This window comes from Silene latifolia, chromosome 7 (assembly GCF_048544455.1).
Source record: "Silene latifolia isolate original U9 population chromosome 7, ASM4854445v1, whole genome shotgun sequence".
NCBI lineage: Eukaryota > Viridiplantae > Streptophyta > Magnoliopsida > Caryophyllales > Caryophyllaceae > Silene > Silene latifolia.
In genome coordinates this window covers 18,394,849-18,417,464 of record NC_133532.1, presented here as the reverse complement: position 1 = coordinate 18,417,464, position 22,616 = coordinate 18,394,849, and the positions used below count along the sequence as shown (strand labels likewise).

The window sequence follows — 22,616 nt, the reverse complement described above, 5'->3', positions numbered from 1 at the left end:
GTGACATATGACATGTGACATAAGACAAAATTGACAAAAATAAAATGGATACCATATTATCCTATGTGCCGAAAATTGGAGGAATATTAGACAAATATTAAGTTGTTCTTATTAGTGGTAAACAATATAATTACCTACTAAACTAGCCTTGCATGCCTATGGTTCATTGTGAAGAACAACTAGGGCATGCATTGGCTCTTTTATTTCCTCCACTCCCACCGGTTTTGGGAAGAAAAATGTTGGAGATTTTTCTTATCATTTTGCCTAATATTCACTAAGTAGTTAGTAGTGTTCATTCATTCATTTTTTACTCATCCAAAATAAGATTTCTAGAGAGACAAAAATCTCTCTTCTTCTTCTCTTCCATAGCCGAAAATATTAAGAAGTTTATAATATTTTTGGGTCATTTTTCTTATAAAATTAATATCATCTAGTATACATTATATTAATTTTATTAAGAGTAAGCTTTGGGTATAATTCCTTGGGAGAGATCCTACACTTGGATCTTTGTTCATCCATAAGGAAAGCTCAAGAACAAAAGAAAAAGGAGATTTCTTTTGTGCCCATTTGAACCGAAATCACCAATGTAAGAACATGATTTCTCCTCTATTTTTATCATTTGTTTGCATGCATAAAATCCGTATTTAATTTTATGACAAATTAATTTTAACATATATGAGTATGTTAGTATGTATATGAATCTACATTTCCTTCAAGAGACTACTCACTCATTATCAAGTTTAGCATACTAACAAGGTTGTCAATCATATTAACAAGGCCAAACATGATGAACAAGTAAGAAAGATTAACAATAATTAAAACAAGGATTAAGAGAATTATACCTATGGAGATTCCAAAATAATAATGCAAAGAATAATAGAAGAACTTGATGATTGATGGAAGGTTGTCAATCTCCCAATAAACCTAATAATCTTCTAATTACCCAATAATAAACTTGAATTACTCAATAATAAACTTGAACAATAATTAAGGAAAGATTAATGTGTAATTTGTGGAAAGATTAAATGATAATCTATTCTAATCTACTCCTAATCTAATCTAAGGAAGGATTGATTTAACCTAATAAAAACTTGATTGTTTGATTATTACAAGTGGGGTATATATAGTAGAGCATCATTAGGTTAAGCAAGGGTAAAATAGTAAATTAACAATGATAATTGTTGGGTAGGGAATCGCTCCTCTCAAAAAAAGATGCGGGTCTCCTTTTTGCTAGTCTTTCAAAAATATGCGCGGATCATGGTTCACGTAGCAAAGAAGAACTTCCTGTCTAGGAATACGCTCATCCCGAGCTGAAAACCAGCATCCAGAGCTTCAACCCGAGCGGGTTGAAATTGCCTCGAGCGGCTTCATCAGTATCCTGCTCCAGATAGGCTTGACCCATGCGGGTTGAGCTGCTATTCCCTTTCTTTTTGCTTTTAAGCCTAAGATGCCTCTATATACTCTTTATTTCTTCTTCCTTGGTTATCATTCTTGCCTCCTCTTAATACTTAGTCCATCAAATATCGTCAACAAGCTTCCAAATATGCAAAAAAGACGGTAATTTCCGCCTTATTATCTCCTTTCCTATAAAACATATAAAATGCACTAGGAAAGCAAAATAGAAAGCATTTGACGGATAAAATGGTCATGAAATGTTATAAAAGTATGCAAAATAGGTTCAATTAGGAGACTAAATGTGCGCAAATAATGTTCACATCACCCATACTCCAATCCACCAACAACAATCAATCACAATATCAATCGTACAATCAATTACAACACATATCTTAAAATCAATTAAACAGTAAACCGGGTAGGGAAACCCTACCTTAGCACAAATCTGACACGAGGCAATCAAGCAAGCGAAAACGGCTCCTCTACGAAGTCTCCACCTAACAACAATCATACAATTGAATCACAAACATGCACAAAAACCCCTTCCCCCAAATAATAAAACTAGGGCAAAACTCTAAGAGACGAATTTACAAAACTCATAGAACTAGAGGCTTACCGACACAATCGATGCGAAAGAAGGATGAACAAGACTCACGAAAGATCCACGAACTTGAGAGAGATTTGGAGATGATTAGAGTTACGTTGTAAGTTTAGGTTTTGGTAAAAGTGATTAAGAACTGTAAATCTCATTTATATAACTCTAATCCTCTCTTAATCAAACCGCGGAAATAAACACCCTCAGATCGGATACTCGGTCGAGTATAGAGTATACTCGACCGAGTATCACTTACTCGGTCGAGTATTCCCATACTCGGCCGAGTATTCCTGGACAGTAGCCTGACCAGAAATACACGACGCATTACTCGACCGAGTAAGCCATATTCGGCTGAGTTACAGACTTAGAAAACCGTAGTATTACATCCATGACTAATTTATAGCTCGTTATACCACATATGGGGTTAATCTGTCTATAATTAAATCATAGATAATTTCAATCTATTAGCATATCACATTTTGATAAGGTAATCAAATTGGTATTATAATACATCTTCATAATCAAATAAATACCATCATTTATAATTCTGTAAACCTCTATTTGATGTATTTCATAATGAAAACTAATTGCTGAACTTCAGATTCAGTTTGGGATAACATACTTGTTTGTTTTTACCGGCTTTTTTCCTTATCATTATCCCACTAAGGTGGTAAAAACTATCTATACCAGATAGATTTAATGGCCAATAGATCATTATATCCACCTTAGACCTTAATTTCTCATAACATAATGAGACTTTGATATCGTTTCAGAGAGTAACATGTAATGCTGTTGGATTTTTAATGTGATGGATCAGAATGCCTAATTAAGGAAATCAACGATTTCATATAATAATCAAATTGTGATTTTCTACTCATAAAACTATTCAGAAAAATGATTATGTGCCTACAAGTCACTCAATAGAGTGTCAATCCATCCCCCTTAAACTAAAAGAATAAGAAAAACTGAAAATTTTCCCGCCTAAATGCTTTTAACTAGAAATTGGGCCTAATTTTATCTAGATATGTATTGGACCTAATATGTAGGCTTTATGTGTCAAAGTATCTTATCAAACAACGAAACTTTTATAGTTGGCCAAATTTATTTTATTCATTATTATCTTTTTAGTCAAGTATATGTATTTTAAATGTCGTAAATTTTCTATTTAAAACATATGCAGATTTTACTCATATTATTAAAATCAGTGTGTGCTTTTCATTTTTTTATTCTTTAAATTTTTACTCCGTTTAAATTGTTACTCCGTATATTGTAACAAAAATTACAAAAATAGTTATATGCTTCAAATACGTAAAAATAAGCATAAGTTTTTGTAATTAAACTAACAATCTTCTTTTTTTAATCATAAACTTATTCCGAGTAAAAATGTAAAATTCGTTTTATTTTAATTCTTAGTATTTTTACACATTAACAATTGTAGATAATTACAAATAAAATTCAAGGTTAATTTATATATTATTATTATCTCTAATTGTTAAGTTCTCTTAACATGACATTCTAAAATACCGTGCATTCGCACGGGCTCTATACTAGTACATGAATATTTAAGTTCTTTATTCAACTTCAAGTAGTGTTAGATCCCCAATATAAAATGTACTTAATCTCGGCGTAATGTCTTGCCTTTACTAAAATCCTACATGAGAGAGTTTCAACACTCATTTTTTTCCTTAGGATAAAATTCATGCTTATCAAAACAGGTATAACTGTAATACCCATCCTTTTAGAGAGCCGTTGACTGACCATAGACACCTATCTAGACCTTCGAAAACCGTACGAGCCAACCTTGTGATGTTATAACCCTTGTGTTCTAGTAACTCGATCAAGCGAAGGCTACTCGATCGAGTAGCTTAGTCACTCGGTCGAGTAGAGGCCACTTGATCGAGTAAGTTACTTACTCGATCGAGTAACGGGAGTTTAGCGGGGAAATATAAATCGTGATGTCGTGAAACCCAAATCATTTCTTTTCCTTTTCTCCTAAACCTAGATGTCGTCATATCATTTCTCCTTCACCTTAAGTCACCCTTTTGGAGCTTTGGAGGGTGGAGACACCATGGGGATGGGATGCTTGAGTCGGGTAGCGGTCTTGTCGCCGGAGTGCTATGTATAGGTATGTGTCATCATCATCATCGTCTTCCTTGGTTTCAGTTGTGATTATGGTAGTAGTAATAGATGGTTATATTATTTGTTATAGGTGGTTATGGTGAGTGCTTGTTGTCTTATGGTCGTGCGTGGAATCGTTGTGGTTTACTAAAGGTAGGTTCTCCTACTCAGTACTGTTGGTTGTTTAGTGTGTCGGTTGTGTTGTCTGTTTGGTTTCGTATCATTGTTGGTAGTATAGATTGGTTGTGGTTGGTCATTATTGTTTGTGTGTCTCTAGTTCACGAGGTGCGCCCTCGGCTGAGTGGAGTCACTTGCGAGAGTGGCTTCACGCCCTTAATTTGTCCTCTGTGGAACCCGCCACAGAAGGGGATATGCACATTAAGGAACATGGGTTATCGCTCGGATTAGATGAGCGGGACTTAGGTGGGAACGGCTGCGGTCCCCCACTAGCGGTGTGGATTACTGCTTGCGATTGGTAATCTGGCAGGACTGGACCTTCGGGCAGTCAGAGGTGTGTGGGTGATTGGAAGAGGAGGTGTGTGTATGTTGATGTGTCTTGTTGTGTCTGCTTTTGGTGTGTTCCTTCAGTTACTGACCTTGTGTGGTGTTGGTGTGTTGTCTTTTTGTGTTGTGTCTGCCGTGATCCACAATGGTGAGCAGTCGGTCTTAGCAGGTTGATGTCTGGATCATAGCTGGGTGCTTGGAGGGACAAGTCTACCACGAGTCATGGCAGAGATAGTTTCACATAGTTGATAGTTGTCACGAGATGTATCTTTTATTTTGGTTTAACACTTGTAATTTAATATAATTGTTCTTCTATCGACTTTTGATTATTACAGTTCTTCGGGCAACCGAGATGGTAATGTCCTTATCTACTAGGGAAGGTCCTGTTAAGGTTCCTTGGTAGATGGGGGTGTTACAATAATAGGAACCCGAATGGCCTCAACTATCACATGTTAACCATTTTATGTCAACTTTCTTAGTTTGCCCATAATCCATGGCAATCTTTCATAAGCATTGACCGTGTTTCGAAAATTAACTTATCATATGCCATATTTTTAGTTGACTATATTTCTCATGCTAATATTCTGGTTAACAATATTTGTATCATATAAACTTAAGTTAAAATTTTTATATCTGGTTAGATAAATTATGTGACATAGGACACAACAAGTTTCTCATATATATAGGTAAGACTCATTAATATTACAATGGGAAACATGACTATAAAATTGTTACATTCTTTATGTAATACCACAATAATATACACTAATACACGGTCATCATAATTAAGTTCATAAGTATATGAAATTGTTTGATGATGACAACGTACCCGAATCATGTAAAAAAATAAACAAACAGCCTTGCTTGTGACGAAGTATCCGTCACAAGCTTGCGACGAGTCGGATAGTACCGTATAAAATCAAAATGGTAAATAAGGCCCACTATTTTGTATTGTGATGGATTTTTAGAGTCATTAATTTGTGACTTGATTCCTTGGTATTAAAAAATTATATTTAATTCTTGCTTTCCTAAGGTAGTTTTTTAATCACATGATTTAATACCTCCTTCCAATTTCTCTCTCATTTTCTTAACCGTTTACCGTCATTCTGTTTCTCTCTCATTTCAACTTCTCTCATTTCAAAAGTCTCTCCCTCTCTTTCAACTAACATGTTTCATACAAATAAACCAAAATCCATAACATTTCCCTAAATATTGGTACCATGGTGGTGAGGAAAACAATAACAAAAAAAGGCAGTACCTAAGAAGAATACAAGAGAGGCAAATACAATCGATGATGATGGGTTAATGGGTCGGGTTCGGGTCATGCCAATTCGGGTCGGGTCAGTTATGGTTTGTCACATTATCGGGTTAGTTCGGATCAAGTAGGGTCCTTTCGGCTTTCCGGGTTGTTTCGGGTATGTTTTTTGGGGAAAATGTAAATTCTCATTAAAATAGCCAATATTGTCCCATACAAACAAATTTAGAGCCAAGCTCCTAAGATACTCCACCCATGATAAGGCTAGATCACTTTTACTCTTAACATCACATTGAGCTAGTCGCAAATTTACATCATTCCTTACATTTGCTAACACAAATTTTGGCCTAAGAACATAGCCATCAATTCGACACCTATTTCTACACTGCCAAACATGGTACATCAAACCTGCCAGAATCATTGCAATCACTTTTTTCTTACAAACAGCTGCCTGCCTGAGCTCAGTCCACCATCTGATATTGTTCTACAGAGGCAGCTGTACCCTACACCAGTCCCCTACTAGGCTATTGCATTGGCTGCTAAAGGACAAGCAAAGAAGAGGTGATCCAGGCTTTCCTCCCGCAACCCACACAGAAAACACTTATTGCTCTGTAAAATTCCCATTCTCATCAATCTATCTTGGGTTAATAATCTTTGATGAGCTATCAACCAACAAATGAATTTCTGCTTTGGAATAATCCACTCATTCAGCATCCAAGGATACCAGGGGACCACTGCTCCATCAGGCTTGATCCACTGATAACCTGCTGTGATAGAATAATGCTCCAGACTAGGAATAGATAATAAATAAGGTTTAAGAGTTTTCTTCACCTGGCATATCTTTCTCCAGGCCCAACTGCAGCCAGTACCAGGTTCATATTCCCACCAGGACGAGGTTTTTATGTACACTGCATACACCCACCTCACCCGCAGGTGATCTTCCTTATTGGCAATCCACCACACATACTTTCCAACAGTAGCAATGTTCCAAACATGTAAGTCTTTGACTCCCAACCCTCCTTGCTTCCTGGGTTGACAAATTTGATCCTAGGAAACAAGAGAAGGACTTTCCTTGTGATCATTGTCATGCCAAAGATATTTCCTGCAAATAGCTTCAATTTTTGATATCACAGTCTTGGGTAAAATAAAAACTCTTGCCCAATAGCAATGGAGAGTGCTCAACACTACCTTAATTAGCACAATCCTCTCTGCATAGGATAATTTTCAGGACCCAAGTCCTCAAATTCTGTCCATCACCTTCTCAATCAGACATTGACAGTCCAAAACAGAGAGACGTTTAGGAGACACAGTGACCCCTAAGTATGTGAAAGGCACTGTCCCTCTCTTCATCCCAGTGTTTTGTTCAACATCCCTGATAATTTGCTTATCCATGCCATTACAGTATAAACTGGACTTGCTTCTGCTCATGACCAGTCCTGTAGCTTTTGAAAATACGTCAAAGGCTTTCATCATCAATCCAATGGAGCCCCTCTCACGTTTGCAAAATAAAAGGAGGTCATCAGCAAAACATAGGTGAGAGAGCTGGATCCTGTTACATAAAGGATGAAATCTAAACATTTTGTGCTTTTGTACCACCATGAGCACCCTACTCAGATAGTCAAGACAAACAGTAAACAGGAGATGCAAGAGAGGGTCCCCCTGCTGTGGACAGCGGGGGGCCCACGGGGGCGCTTGGGAGGAAGAGAACAAGCGTTTGCATTTTTGTTGGAGTCGCCACCAATTTTTATGGGAAATTGGAACCGTTCGAATACCTCGTGCCATGTCTAGACACAAAGTAGAGACATGAACACCAAGCAATCGTTGCCCTTAGCATTCTATGTCTAGAATGACTCTCGTGGATGCCAATGAACACGGATGTTCACAGAGATCTGGAGTAAGGGGTGAGGGTACGTATTAGGAAGCTCTTTTGATCGAACACCTAATCCCGCCCGCCTCGATAGCGGCCTCTACTAATGATTAGGGACATCATCTATACTCGATATATCGTCGATTATATGCATGCCATGCAACATCCAAGTTTTGATCCTAACATGTGAAGAATTAGGCTAAGTCGGTTATCACGTAGTTTAGCATACAATTGGGTCAAAGTAAGATTTTATGCTCAATTACATGTGAAAACATACAAACGATGCAAGAAATACGATAAATACAAATAAATAAAATTACAATAATGAAAATTACAATAATTACAACGGATAGGCGATTTATGTCGAAAATACCTTTAAAACGGATAATTTGAGAAAAAGAATAAAAGAAAGAATTAACGAACAGATCAGAAGGTGATAATACGGATAATAGTCCATTATACGTAAGCTAATTAAACTAGGTCAGGCAACAACGGAGTTCGAGACAAAATCAACTCGAACAGCGCAAGAGATCGCGCCCTGGAAGAGGCGCGGCGATTCTTTGCGTCTGTTTCCAAGGGTGAGTTCTGGCTGTGAAGCCGGAACTGCAAATCGTTAATGTTAATTGGTTAATTTAAGGATTGATTATGGTATTTAGTCGGATGGAAGTGATTACTAGGTTATTTACATGTGATTGATAGTCATAAAAGCAATAAAACATGGAGGAAACGGATTTAAACGAATTATTTATATGAAAGAATGATTAATTAGTGACATGGGTGAATAAAATAAACTAAACATGACGAATTAACGACAAATAAATGACGAACAACATAAATAACAGATGAAAATATACCGAAGATCGAATTCCAGAAACTCAATATGAAAGGATCGAATTTCTACAACCCGGATTGAGTTTAATGACGAAAACCAGCAAATATGAGATTATAAGGGATTTAAGTCGGATTTAATGATGAATTGAACGTGTTAACGATGGATAATAATATACATGAGATTATCATGTGATTGTGTGTCAAAGAATTAAAGGAAACAAATAAAACAAATAAAACGAACGAATTATAGAGGACGAAGGAAGAAGAAAGAAAGCAGGAACTGCGGCAGCCTCACGAAGAGGCGCAACAGGTACTGCGCTCCTTCAAAGAGGCGCAGCAGTTGCTGCGTCCTTTCTCGACGGTTTGTCTTCTGAAAATCCGTAAAAAGAGGTTTTAAAGCATGGTTTTAGAAATCGGTTTTAATTGGTATTTTCGACATAAACCTTACATTAACGATACAAAAAGTAAATAACAATAAATAAAGAGAGATTTACACCCTCAGACTTACATGTTTGACGAAACGAGAAGGACTAAGATATCGATTAGTGATGCTCGACGCGAATGTAACGAAAGTGCCCTCGTAAGAGGAATTAAAACAAATTGATTAAGTTGATTGATTGTGGAGTTGGTCAAATTGGTCGGTCATGCAAACGAGGCTGGTACTCAGAAGGATCCGAGCTTACGTGGTCAAATGTTCAAGCACGTAGACGCCAAAAAGTAAGAACAAAGGTCTAGAATGCAAAGGGAGAAGAGAAGGGCGGACACTCGCGTGAGAAATATGAGGAGCGAAGGCTCCTATTTATACTAATCACGTAAAGGAATTAGGGTTTCAGAGAGTCTTTGGAAGTGAATCTCGGAAAGATATGAAAAAGATACGAAAATTACGCAAAAAGGACTGGGAAGAGGCGCAAAGCAGCCCATCGCGTCTCTTGGAAGAGGCGCAAAGACACTGCGCGTCTGTTCCCAAGTGGTTTCCTCCTGCGGAAGAAAGATTTCCGTGTTTAAGTTATGGTAGGACGAATAATTTGGTTTTCCTTAATATTTTATGTGAATATTACGGGAAATTGTTTACCAAAGGATAAAGATTATGAAATATTTATAAAATATGGAATAGAAATATCCGGAACATTCCAGAACATTCTGACTCGGGATTTAACGGTTATCAGAAAATGAAGACGGTTTTAGGCCCGAACTCCAAATGTACTCTAATTACTGTCAAAATGACCGTATCGGCACGTAGATGACAACCAAGAGGTAGACATTAGTGTTTGAGAAATCACTTGACGATAAACTTACGAACTATCACAAATCTTTCAGCGTAGCAAACATGCGGCCCAATCATCACCGGGTGGTTTGCGAGAGGTGCAGAAATGAGGTATCTACAGAGCCCCCACTTTGACTGAGGCTTGGACAAGGCGAAAGTCAAAGTATAGCCATCAGGTCAATCGAAGATTACAACCTGACGACTATGGCGACGCGAGGCGGCTCAAGGGGTCTGAGCCAAGGACCTGTCGTCGGGAACATTTTAGAGTCTGTCGACTATCGGGGAGGGTCGTTTAAAGTCCATTAGACTACGTAAGGAGGCTCGCCAGCCATAAGAGGAAACCATACCTGAGACTTCTTTCTCGAGATGCTTCCGGAGGTGCATGGGAGCTATTGAGCTAAGGTCAAGCGTGGGGGCTAAATATGGTGAGTAGCAGGACACAGGCGGGAACTGCTGAGAGAAGACTGCTTGGGTAGTCTTCGAGAAATAATTGTGAGTAGCAGGACACAGGCGGGAACTGCTGAGGGAAAACTGCTTGGGTAGTCTTCGAGAAATAATTGCGAGTAGCAGGACACAGGCGGGAACTGCTGAGAGGAAACAATGTTGATCTCCATGTCTCGAGAGGGAAGGTATATCCGCTTACTCTCGTTATAATGAAGGCGTGTCGAAACACCTGTGAAGGAATAAATGCTCGTTGCAACAAGCAAAGGTCTTGGAAGAAATAAATAATATGCAACAGTCTGCTGCTGGCTTGGAAAATGCGGGCCGGAACGAAAGAAAATCGTCAAACGGACCAAAAGGATAAAATAGCATCGGGGAAGAGGCGCACCAAAGATGGGCCCACAAATAACGAACTCATAACGAATTTTTGAAAATTCGTATGGAGGGAACACAAGAAAGAGGCGCAGCAAGAGCTGCGTCTCTTGGAAGAGGCGCAGCCGCCGCTCTTTGTCTATTCCCCAAAGTGTATTTTCTGCGTAAAAACGCGATAATCAGAAGGGTTTGCAAATCATTTGTTCGAAACATAAATTACACATTTCTCTCTCAAATATTCACCATTTCCGTCAAGGTTTGATCCAAAAGCTTGCATTAATCATGACTAATCGAGATATGTGTCTCATTCTTGCATTAATCTTCTGTATTTGTCCAATTTTGGATCGAAAAATTAGGGTTTATGACCCAATTAATCGAAAATTTGGGGCTTTTCCCCCAAATGCATTTGCCTTATGAAATTGACATTAGAAACGGATAATTGGTAGTATAAGGAACATAACCATGTATTTGTCTCGAATTTTCGTTGAGTTTTGAGCTTTTGAGTGAAATTTGAGACGGTTTCACAGCTAAACCGTAAATTGCTTCGAAAATAGCCTTAGGATTGTCCATTTGCGATGAAACTTGATATTTGGCATCCTTGGATGATGGGTAAACTTCCTACCATCTCGGAATTTTGGTTTGTGACAGCTTTTTCAAGACACTTTTCTAGGGCATAATTGCCGTTATAACGAAATGCTGCCGAAATTTCGACTTGAACCCAGAACTAGGCTTCAAATTTAGGCTTGACTTGACCCAAAATACCACATGAGTGATCGGGTTTGTGAGAATATGGCCAAAGATGGCGAGAAAAGAGCGGTTTCAGGGCTTCCAAAGGCTCGAAAATCCCTTAACCAAGGCTCGTCGTCACGTGACGCGGCCTAAATTTGCTTTAATGTTGCAGGTGATGAGGCTTCTACTTCTGGGAGGACTCCTATGGAGATAGACGTCGCTGTTGTCGAGGAGGCTTTAGAGCAGGCCTTCACCGCCGCGGTGATGGCTGCTGGGGACGAGGTCCATGAGGAGGAGGCTGTTGAGGAGGAGGAGGCCCCGAGGCGGGCCAACGTTGGACGAGGAGGTCGTCAGCTGAGAGGAGCTACTGCGTGGGCTGAGACCTGGGAGAGTAGGCACTTGCTGTGGGCTGCAGAGGGTCACCTGTCCTACAGGACGGTGAAGAGCTTGGTAAATAGGAATTCACTACTCATCACCCATCTTCTTTCATTCATTTGTTCACATCTCTTTCAATTTTCGTTCAAAAGAAACTAAAGATAGCTTTTGTTTCACATCACAATAGGAGGCCGGGAACATCAGGTCGTTCTCGGGTTACACGACAGCGATGGAGTGCTACGAGCGACTGTCGGCGGAGGAGCGCGCAATGATCGAGCGCGGAGCGTTCGGTGCTTTGGTGCAGGCCTGAAGGGATATCGCGAAGAGGAAGCTGCGGGCTAACCTTAGCCTGGTCCGCGCTTTCTTGGACCGATTCTGGGATGCGACTTCCACGTTTCACATGCCTTTTCGTGATGTGGGAGTCACTCTGGAGGACTACGGCATGATTTCTGGTCTGCCGTGCGGGACTAAGGCTGTGGAGTGGCCGGAGACTGCCATGAGGGTGGACTCGGCCGAGGCTAGGAGGTTGATCGGCTGGAACTTGTCGCCGAGGGGTCACGATGCTTGGGTTTGGTGCCCAGCTCCTACGTTCGAGACTACTTCGCGGGAAAGATCCCGGCGCTGGTGACGATTGAAGGGAGGGAGACGGCTCCTCCTCCCTGTACAGCTGAGCAGAGGGTCCGTTTGTGGCTCTGGTGGTTTCTGTCTTCGATTTACCTCGGAGACAAGGGCGAGAGGCTGTCGACGAAGCTTCTTCCCTTCCTTTCTGACCCGAGCTCCCTAGGGCGTTGGGACCGGGTCATCGCTTGGTTTTGCGGTCCTCATCCGCTTCATGAGGGCCATGGTTCGTCCGGAGTTGATGGAGAAAGGGACTTCTCCCCGGCGCCGTCGGACCGGACTACTCGCCGGAGGTATGAACCTTCATTTAGACCAAAATCAATTCCTTTCCTTATCAAATTACGAAAGATCGTCATTGACTATCTTGCTTCGCAGGCGTCGGTGTACTCCTACTTCCCGGGCCTCGCGCCCAAGAGGACGGAGCCGCTGGAGAAGGCCTATCCCGTGGTGAGGGATTGGGTGATGTGCAGGACGAAGAGCAAGCGTTCTTCTCACGGTGTCTACCGGCGGGGCGTGAACGCTCTTCAGCTAGACAGCGTAAGCATCTCATATTCATTTGCTTCTATATTGCTTTTAAATTGATCATAAGAATGATTCCTTTGGTTATCTTGTCCCAGTGGGTGCCCAGGCCTTGGGCAGAGTACGCTGACACGCCTCCTTTTGTGGCTGAGGTCCTTCGACCTAGGAGCTCGAGTCGGCTGCTGTTGAGGACGTCGATGGGTCCTGTGTGGTACTTGGGCGAGCGCTTGGCTCGTCAGTGCTCTCGGGACGTGTTGACGGTTCCCATCGATCCTCCTAGGACGATGTTCAGGGAGCCTTCTGAGGCAGAGAGGGAGGCGGACTTGGCTGGCGCTAGTGGTGACGCCCTCCTTCTTCCTGGCGAGGACTACTCGGCGTTCCTCTACGGGAGGTTGGCGTACTGGCCGGTAGTGGTGAGCATCTTTTACTCTTCCTCTTTACTTGATTTTTTGAGAACTATGATGAAAGATCATCGATTAATGAGAAACATTTGGTTTTGCAGGAGGTGGAGGCGGCGGGAATCGAGCCCCCAGAGTACCCCGAGACCCTCGAGTACACTGACGCGACCGGGAGGACGACGATCTCCGAGCTGCGTGACTTTGACGTGGCTGTGACGGATGCTGGCCTGGACGACTGACAGCATCTGATTCGGAGGGTAAACCTCTAATTTTGCATAACTTTCTGTGTAAGAACACATTTGATTGAGTTTATTCAATTATTGAGAACTTCTTTTTAAAAATGCAGGTCGCGCCGTCTCGGTTCGTGGCGTTATGGAGGGTGGCCAACCGGCTGCGAGCTACTGCCGTCGAGGCACTTATCGACGGTCGAGGCCGTCAGGTATGAACCTTGTGCCTGTTTCATTTTTTTGAATTTTGATTTTCCAATTTTTCTTGAAAGATTGGCATGAGCCAATTTTGTTGTTTACAGGGTGACCGCGAGCTGGAGCGAGAGTTGACCCAGTCTCGGGAGGAGACAGCTCGCTTGTTGAGGGAGCTCGAGGTTTGAGACGCCGAGATTGCTGCTCTTCGCGCAAGGGTTCTGCAGAGTCGAGGGCGACCAATGCAGAGTTTTGTGCGCTTTTGTTTGTTTGTTGGCCGTATTTTTGCACGCTTGTACATTTGGACCTTTATTTTGAACATTCTGGCTTTGTTTGGGGGCCCAGCCCCCCAGTTGGTGTTAATTTCCCTTTTTGGTTGTATATGAGATGGCCTGAGTGCCTTTGCTGCTGGGTTGCGTTGCTTGTGCCTGCAGGTTAGCTTTGAACAGGTTTGGTAGATGACGGTTTACGCCGTCATGCCGCCGAAATTTACATAGAAATCACGCAAAACATACATTTTTATATACATATGGCCTTAATTAGCGCAAAACGAGTGACTCAAAAGAATGCAAAAATGCAAAAAATTTGCCGGAAAATGACCGGACGGTAGGGAGGGTTACCCCCTAAAAAAAGGAAAAAATAGAAATCTATAAGTTAGAAGTGAGATGATAAAAAAAAAATGAAATAAATGTAAATCGAAATGAGAATTATTTCCAAAAATGAATTATAAAAATGAAAATTATTTCCTAAAATGAAAAATATTAACATGAGAATTATTTCCCAAAATGAAAATGTACAAGTGTGGTAAAATGACGAAAATGTCGACGTCGTCTCGAAATGCGTGCCCGCGGAATTAGAAAACCCGAAATATGGTAATTTTCACGTATTTACGAAAATAATAACCCGTAGGAATAGGAAATTATTCGTCATGGATTTAGGAAAGATCCAACGCGGAAAATCACAGAAGTTAAGCTGAGGAAGAGGCGCAAAGATGAGTCGCGTCCCTTTGAAGAGGCGCAAATGTCTTTGCGCGCCCCTGTTCCCAGGTGGTTCTATTCTGGCAGATTTTTGGAAACAGAAATTAGTATAAATAGAAACGTCGATGGAGCTTTTATTCACACAATTCTTCCGTCTCTTCTTCGTCTTATTACATAAAATTCTCAAAATAAACTCTTCATCATGAATACTTTGGAGATTCGCTTGAAGGAATGGACCAACGAATTTTCGAACATGGAGAAATATGATATGGGCGCCTATAATCTTGGATCATTGTTGAGTTTAAAACTCATCAAGGTTGTCAAACCGTTCTTGGATGCTTGTCTTGATTATTGGGACCCGAATTACCATGTTTTTGCGTTCCCTGGAGGCGATATTTGCCCATTTCCTGAGGAAACTGCCGCTATTGGTGGGTGGGACCCTGAACACTTGCCTGCCATTCCTTCTACTTCGCAAGGGTACAAGAGCAAATTTAGAGACTTGCTTGGGTTGACTAGACTCGAGGTGGACCGTCTAGTGACCTCAAAGGGAGTGCGAATGTTGGACTTCATTGACCGATTCATTAACAGGGCCGACCCCACCGTTTCTTATGTTGCTAGGCGGAGGGCATTTGGTTTTTGCTTGTTGCATGTGTATCTCTTCCAAGGGCATGTTGATGAAGACTTGAGAGGTAATCCCCGTCTTCTGGGCCTTGTTGAGCAAATGGAGCTGCGCAGGAGCCCAGCTTGTTTATGCTTAGGAGAGATCCTTTTGGGCTTGGATAATAGGAAAGCCAATCGTGACCTACCGTATTTGGGAAGTCCCGTCATTCTGCAGGCAAAAGACATTTCTTTCTTTTCTTTTTTTTTTCTTTTTCGTTTTTTTTCGTTTTTTTTTTTTTTTTTGATGTCTAATACCCGCTTTTGGTAGGTTTGGCTTATGGAACGGCTCCGATTGATCGAGCCCCCAGTTCATGTTCCTTCCTATCATACTCGTTCAATTGCAATGAGGACTAGGCTTTACATGGTGGATTTCACCCGAGTCTGCAATTATTGGGAGAATAAACTGAAGAGCGATGATGGCCCGTTGATTAGGTGGATTGTGCCGTGGTGGCACCTCAAATCTGTCACTGGAGTGTCTTCTTTGGATCCTACTCGGTCCGTGCGCATTCCTGGCTTGGAGTTTATGGTGTGCATCTTCCCGGAGAGGCTGATGAGACAGGTGGGACTAAAAGACAAACCCGAAGCTTGACACCGTCCCGATCGCCGTGGCGCTTACTACAGAGAGCCGAAGGGAGTGGGCCATTAAATGGGCTCAAAGAAATGTGTGGTTCTTGAACTCTTCTGCAAATGCCTTGTGGGTGTCGGATTCTTATCTGCGATGGAGGAAAGCTACTACTCCGGAAGAGCACGAGAGATTGAGGAAGCGCGAGCCCGTTGACTATAAGACGCGCGAGGTAGAGAAAGAGAAAGAAAAGCATTTGACTGAGGGAGAGGAAGAAGCCGGGTTTCGAGTCGTTCATCCTTCGAAGAAACCGAAGACCTCTCCTGTCGTAGAGATGGTGATTGGCCTGGAAAGTCTAGGCCTCGAGAAATACCTTTGGTGATTAGGTCCGAAGTGGCGCAAGAGCGTCCGGCTCGAGGTCGTGACAAGAAGTATGACAAGAATGACAAGGGCAAAGGGAAGATGGAGGAATAGCCCGAGTCTTTATTTATTATTTGTTATTATTATTATTTATTGTTCTAATAAAAAGGTGGGGTTTTTAAAATCCTAGCCTATTCTATTTTTATTATGTAGCGTACTATTATTATTAGAAAATGAATGAAATAAAAAAGGCTAAATGGTTATGAAACCGTTGTGATTTTCTATTTATTATTCTTGTCGAAATCCAAATGCAATGCAAATGTCCTTCTATTTACATTTTAAATATAATGGGTTGTATCCTGTAAAGGATTGCCTACGTATTCACTTAAAAAAATGAAATCAAACCCTTGCGCGTAGTTCGAGTAAATGTAAAAGAATAATTGTTCTAAGCAAGAGCTTGTAATGAACTTAGAAAATAAGCATGAGCTTTTTGCTTACTCTGAAGGTGCAAATTTAGTTTATTTGATGATATGAGGATGACAAATTTGTCAAAATGCAAGAGCACAGTGACATTAGCTTATTTCAGCTTGGCCAGGGGCCGTTTATTTAGTGCCACAAGAGCGACACGTGGGGTTACGCGAGGCGCGTTTTTGTTCCTATTCTAGGCATAGTACCGTTCTAGTTGGTCAAGGTTTGTTGGGTTTGAAAACTCATTCCCGTCTAGGTCTGTGATTCTAACCGCACCCCGTGGAAGTATGGATTTGACTAGAAATGGCCCGGCCCAATTTGGTTTGAATTTTCCCCGTGGGTCGACAGGTAGAAGAGCTCTAACCGATTTAAGTACTAAGTCTCCTTCCTTGATGTTTCTTGGCCTAACCCTTTTGTTGAAAGCTCGTTTGATACGTGCTTGATATGTTTGGACATTATGCAAGGCGCGTAGCCTACGTTCATCCAGGAGGATGAGTTCTTCATATCTATCCCTCTTCCAATCGGCTTCTGGGATTTGACTTTCGAGTAAAATACGCAAGGATGGTATCTCTAGCTCGACTGGTTGTACAGCTTCCATGCCGTAGGTCAAATAGAAAGGAGTAGCCCCAGTGGGCGTCCTAACAGATGTACGATATCCCCACAAAGCAAAGGGTATCTTGCTTGGCCAATCTCGATAGTTGTCAATCATTTTCTTGAGAATCGTGACAACATTCTTGTTTGCCGCCTCTACCGCGCCGTTAATCTGTGGTCTATAGGGCAAAGAGTGGTGATGCCTAATTCTATACTTGGCTAGCAATTGCTCAGTCTCAGCTTGGAAATGTTATCCATTATCACTAATGATCTCATGTGGGCAACCGTATCGACAGATGATGTTGTTTTGTATGAACTTTGCCACATTTTTAGCCGTGAGACTGGTGTAGGAAGCTGCTTCTACCCATTTGGTGAAATAGTCGATTGCCACTAGGATGAAACAGTGACCTCCTGTTCCGGCTGGGGTTATCTTCCTGATTATGTCAATTCCCCAAGCAGAAAACGGCCAAGGAGATGTCATCGTATAGAGCAATGAAGGAGGGACATGTTGTACATTCCCGAAGATTTGGCAATTGTGGCAATGTCTTACGTATTTGATGCAATCGGATTCCATTGTGGTCCAATAATACCCCAAACGTGTGATTTTCTTTGCCATCATGGGCCCACTCATGTGAGGACCGCATTCTCCATCGTGGACCTCTTCCATCACTTTCCGCGCCTGTGAATGATCAAGGCAACGTAGGATTACACCAAGAGGTGTTCTTTTGTATAATTCTCCTTGCATGAGAACGTATTGGTAAGCTAGTAGGCGTATAGCACGTTGTCCCCTCTTGTCCATATCGGGTGGATAGGTACCATTGAGCTTAACATTCAGGATTGCTTGGAACCAGGGTTCCTGTGCGATTTCCTCTTCGTCGGTGATTTGGTGTACATAAGCCGGCTCTGACCGTCGTTCGATGCACAAAGGCATTTCCACCATGTCATCTGGCATATTAATCAAAGATACAAGTTTCGCAAGAGCATCTGCAAATTGATTTTCTTCCCGAGGTAGGTGTAGATACGTCACGTGATCAAAGAATTGGGCAACTTGGTCTATTTTGGCTTGATAAGGTGCTAGGCTTTCGCTTCCAATTTTCCAAGATCCCGTAACTTGGTTGATGATCAGGGATGAATCCCCATGTACTCGGAGGTTTTTAATGCCTAAGCTCACTGCCGCTTGTAGTCCAATGAGACAAGCTTTGTATTCTGCAGCGGTATTTGTCACCTCGAAGTCGAGTTTGACAGCAATTGGTGTATGCTCGCCTTCATGAGAAATGAGTAACACTCCTATTCCAAATCCTCTTAAGTTTGATGCTCCATCAAAGTAAAGGTCCCAGGAGTCTACATCAGTTTGGAGTATATCCTCGTCTGGAAATGACCAAGTGTCTATCGTTTGTGCGTCATTGATGGGATTTTCTGCGAAGAATTCGGCGACGGCGCGACCTTTTATAACTTTCAGAGGCACGTATTTGAGGTCGAATTCTGAGAGGATCAAGGTCCATCTTGCTAGGCGTCCGTTGAGGACGGGTTTCTCGAAGAGGTATTTGACTGGATCCATTTTGGAGTATATTTTGACGGAGTAGCTAAGCATGTAATGGCATAGCTTCTTCGTTGCCCACACAAGAGCGAGGCATGTCTTTTCGAGTTGTGAGTATTTGCACTCGTACTCCAAGAACTCCTTACTAAGGTAGTAGATAACTCTTTCTTCACTTCCTACAGTTTGAGCTAGCATGGCACCCATGGTTGTTTCGGTTACTGTGAGATATAAACCAAGAGGTTGATCTCGTTGAGGTGGCATGAGCACTGGTGATTTAGCCAATATCTCTTTGATTCGGTCAAATGCCTTCTGACAATCATCATCCCACATGGTGTGGTCTGTTTTCTTGAGTTTCTTGAAGATAGGCTCGCAAATCATGGTGAGTTTCGATATGAATCGACTTATATATTGCACTTTTCCCAGGAATCCTCTGACTTCTTTTTCTGTTCGAGGTTGTGGCATTTCGATCAGAGCCTTGATCTTGGAAGGGTCTATTTCTATACCTCGTTGGATAACGACGTATCCCAGGCGTTTACCAGATGTTACTCCGAACGTACACTTCTGAGGATTGAGCCTCATGTTGTACTTTCGTAGCCTTGTGAAAAATTTGCGAAGGTTCGCAATATGCCCTTCTCTATCCTTGGATTTGACAATCATGTCGTCTACGTATACCTCAACTTCTTTGTGCATCATATCATGTAAGCGTGAAGTTGCGGTGCGTTGATATGTAGCTCCGGCGTTGATCAATCCAAATGGCATGACCGTATAGCAATAGGTTCCCCATTGAGTGACAAAGGCGGTCTTATGCATGTCTTCTATGGCCATCTTAATTTGGTTATAACCCGCATACCCATCCATGAAGGATAGTAACGCATGGTCTGCAGTATTGTCCACCAATATATCGATGTGTGGTAGATGGAAGTCATCTTTAGGACTTGCTTTGTTTAAGTCCCTAAAATCAACACAAACACGGATTCTCCCATCCTTTTTGGGTACGGGTACTATGTTGGCTACCCAGTCAGAATACTCGGAAACTTTGATGAACCCGGCTTTGAATTGCTTGTCAACTTCTTCCTTAATCTTGAGAGCCCATTCTGTTCTCATTCGTCGAAGCTTCGCTTTCTGAGTTTGAAACCCGGCTTAATCGGGATTCTATGTTCGGCGATATCCCTGTCGATCCCTGGCATGTCTTTGTAGGACCAAGCGAAAACGTCTTTGAACTCGTTCAGGAGGTCTATGAAATCGGCCCTTTCGGTAGAGCTCAAGGTAGTCCCTATCCTAAGTTCTTGGGGTTCTAGTTCGGTTCCTACATTGATGGGTTCGGTGTCCTCTATTACTGGTCCCCCTTCCCCTTCCTGTAGTATTTCTTTGGCTACGTAGGGAGGTATTTCGATCGATTCTGGGTCTTGGTCATCCTCAGTATCATCGTAAATGAATGCACTCAAGATAACACAAAGAGTAAGCAGAACCTGATTTATTCATATTAAAGTTTGAGTAAAGTTGAAACAAAGAAGCCAACTGATCCATGGTCAGTGGCGGCAAAGGGACAGTGGTTGGGACATTTCCCGAACTACTGTGACTACTCGAGGCTAAGCTAGGAGAAACAAAGGGAGTGGGGATGACGATAGGAGGAGACTCTTTAATGACTTATCTAGACTCCGACTCTGACTCCGACTCCGACTCGAACTCATCGTCTTATGGTTCTCCTTTGAACATCTCTCCTTCTCTAGTGGTAAGCTTGAAGAGTCTTCCTTGATTGTTGGTCCACTTGATTGATTTTCTCCATCCTTTCTGCTGACTTGCGTTGGTTTCTGTGATTAACACGGTGGGGTTGAAACGATCGTCTTGAAGTATCATGGTAATGATCTCATCCTGCGCGGCCCTAACAAATCGATCTTCTCCAAACAATAGGCTAACAGCTTGTTCGTCTAAGCAAGGTGCTTGACGGGTTTTGACGGTAGGAACCGTTTCTGGAGGGATGAAGTAGCAATCGTGAAAGATCTCGATTCCGGCTAGCTTCCTCTCGAGATAATGCCAAGGCTCGGGAAATCCTTGAAAGAGATCTAGACTTCCTTCTTCAACAAAGTACCCATTTAGGGTAGGGAGATAGGGTCGCATTTGGACTCCTACATGCTTACGGTTTTGGACTTGAGCAAGCATCTCGAGAACCTCTTCTTTAGTGGGTTTGTACCCTTGTCCAAGTGGTATCCTTTTTGAGTTGCCTTCCTTATATGGTGCGAAGGTGTTTCTTCGGGTAGGGTTCAAAGGCATTCCAGGGAAGTATCCCTGGGTTTTGAGCATGTGGTTGACCACCAAGTTGGAGTAGGGATCATAGTATAAGGGTGCCAATTCGCTTTCTATGACACTTATGCTTTGGAAGCCCCCAAGTTCGTATACGGGATTTGCAAGGACTTGATTGTTCGACTGCTTTTCGATTATTGCCTTGATGGGTGACGAAGTGATCGTCACCACTTTGCCATTTAGTGGGATCTTGATCTTTTGATGAAGGGTGGATGTTACCGCTTTGGAAGCGTGAATCCAAGGTCTTCCTAGAAGTATGTTGAAGGAAGCTTCGATGTCCACTATTTGGAAATTAACCTTTCGCTCAACTAGCCCTGTGGCTATGGTTACGTTAACAAGTCCTACCACCTTTCGTCGTGTACCATCATATGCACGCACACCTTGATTGGTAGGGGTCCAATCCGACTCTTTCATGCCTAATTTGTATGTCGTTTTGAGGGGTATGACGTTGACCGCGGAGCCATCATCTACCAAGGTCATTGGCACGTTCTTCTTTAGGCAAATTACAGTGATGTAAAGAGCTAAATTGTGACTAGCGCCAAAAGGTGGCAAATCTTCGTCTGAGAAAGTAATAGGATTACTTAGCTTTGGTGACTCTTGGAAAACCAAGTTGACTACATCTTCGGGTGTCGAGTTATGTGCTACATTTAGTTTGGCCAAAGCTTGCAGTAAAGCTTGGCGATGTGGGAATGAGCTCGCTATTAATTGCCAGACTGAAAGATCAGCCTTTGTCTTCTGTAATTGCTTGAGCAAATGGTCAGTAGAGTCCTCTTCGTTATCATTTGGTGTGACAACGTTGGTTGGACCATTTTGAGTAGTGCTTTGATATGGACGTCCCGAACGAGTTAGGTGGTCCACATCTTGGTCTTCACCATTTTGGACTATTTCCTTGACTAGGGAGTTCTCAATGAGGTACTCGTCCTCGTCATCGTCGGCCCAAACTCCATTGATTGTAGCTAGTTTCCTCATTCTCATGATTTCATCTTCTAGTCGTATGATTTGGTCGACTAGTTTATCAACCACGACGACTATTTCTTGCATAGTAACGTTTTGAGAGGAGATTAGTGGCATATGTTCCTTGGGTGTTGCGTTGGGATCGCGTAAAGTTGTCACCATATTTCCTAATTCCCAAACTTGCCTATCCACACTCCTTGCCCATGTGATGAAGTCGGAAATGGTAGGGGAGATAGTAGAATAGAACCCTTCATTCTCGATTGTATGGATTTCATCTTCAATTGGAGAAATGAGGTGTGAACAATCTAAGGTAGATTCGTCACTTGTAATCACTAGAACTCCAAGAGGATTCTGAGTGTTGTTGGGTTTACCTCCCGGCGGTATTGGCAATTGACCATCTTCAATCATGTCTTGAAGCACATTTTTCAACTTGTAGCATTTTTCTGTGTCGTGCCCCTTGCCCCTATGGTATTCACAGTACGAGTTCTCGTCCCAGAATTTGGATT

General features: G+C 42.0%; 1 protein-coding gene across 1 annotated transcript in view; it reads right to left on the bottom strand.

The window, feature by feature from the left end:
* Nucleotides 1-6,386: 6,386 nt before the first annotated feature.
* The window catches only part of LOC141589812 (uncharacterized), a 31,960-nt gene continuing 15,730 nt past the window's right edge, over nt 6,387-22,616 (bottom strand). Inside the window, exons 3-4 of the mRNA XM_074410436.1 lie at nt 7,125-7,416; nt 6,387-6,914 (exon numbers count right to left, since the gene is read on the bottom strand). Coding sequence (XP_074266537.1) covers nt 6,387-6,914; nt 7,125-7,416 — 820 coding nt within the window. The remainder of the gene's footprint in view (nt 6,915-7,124; nt 7,417-22,616) is intronic.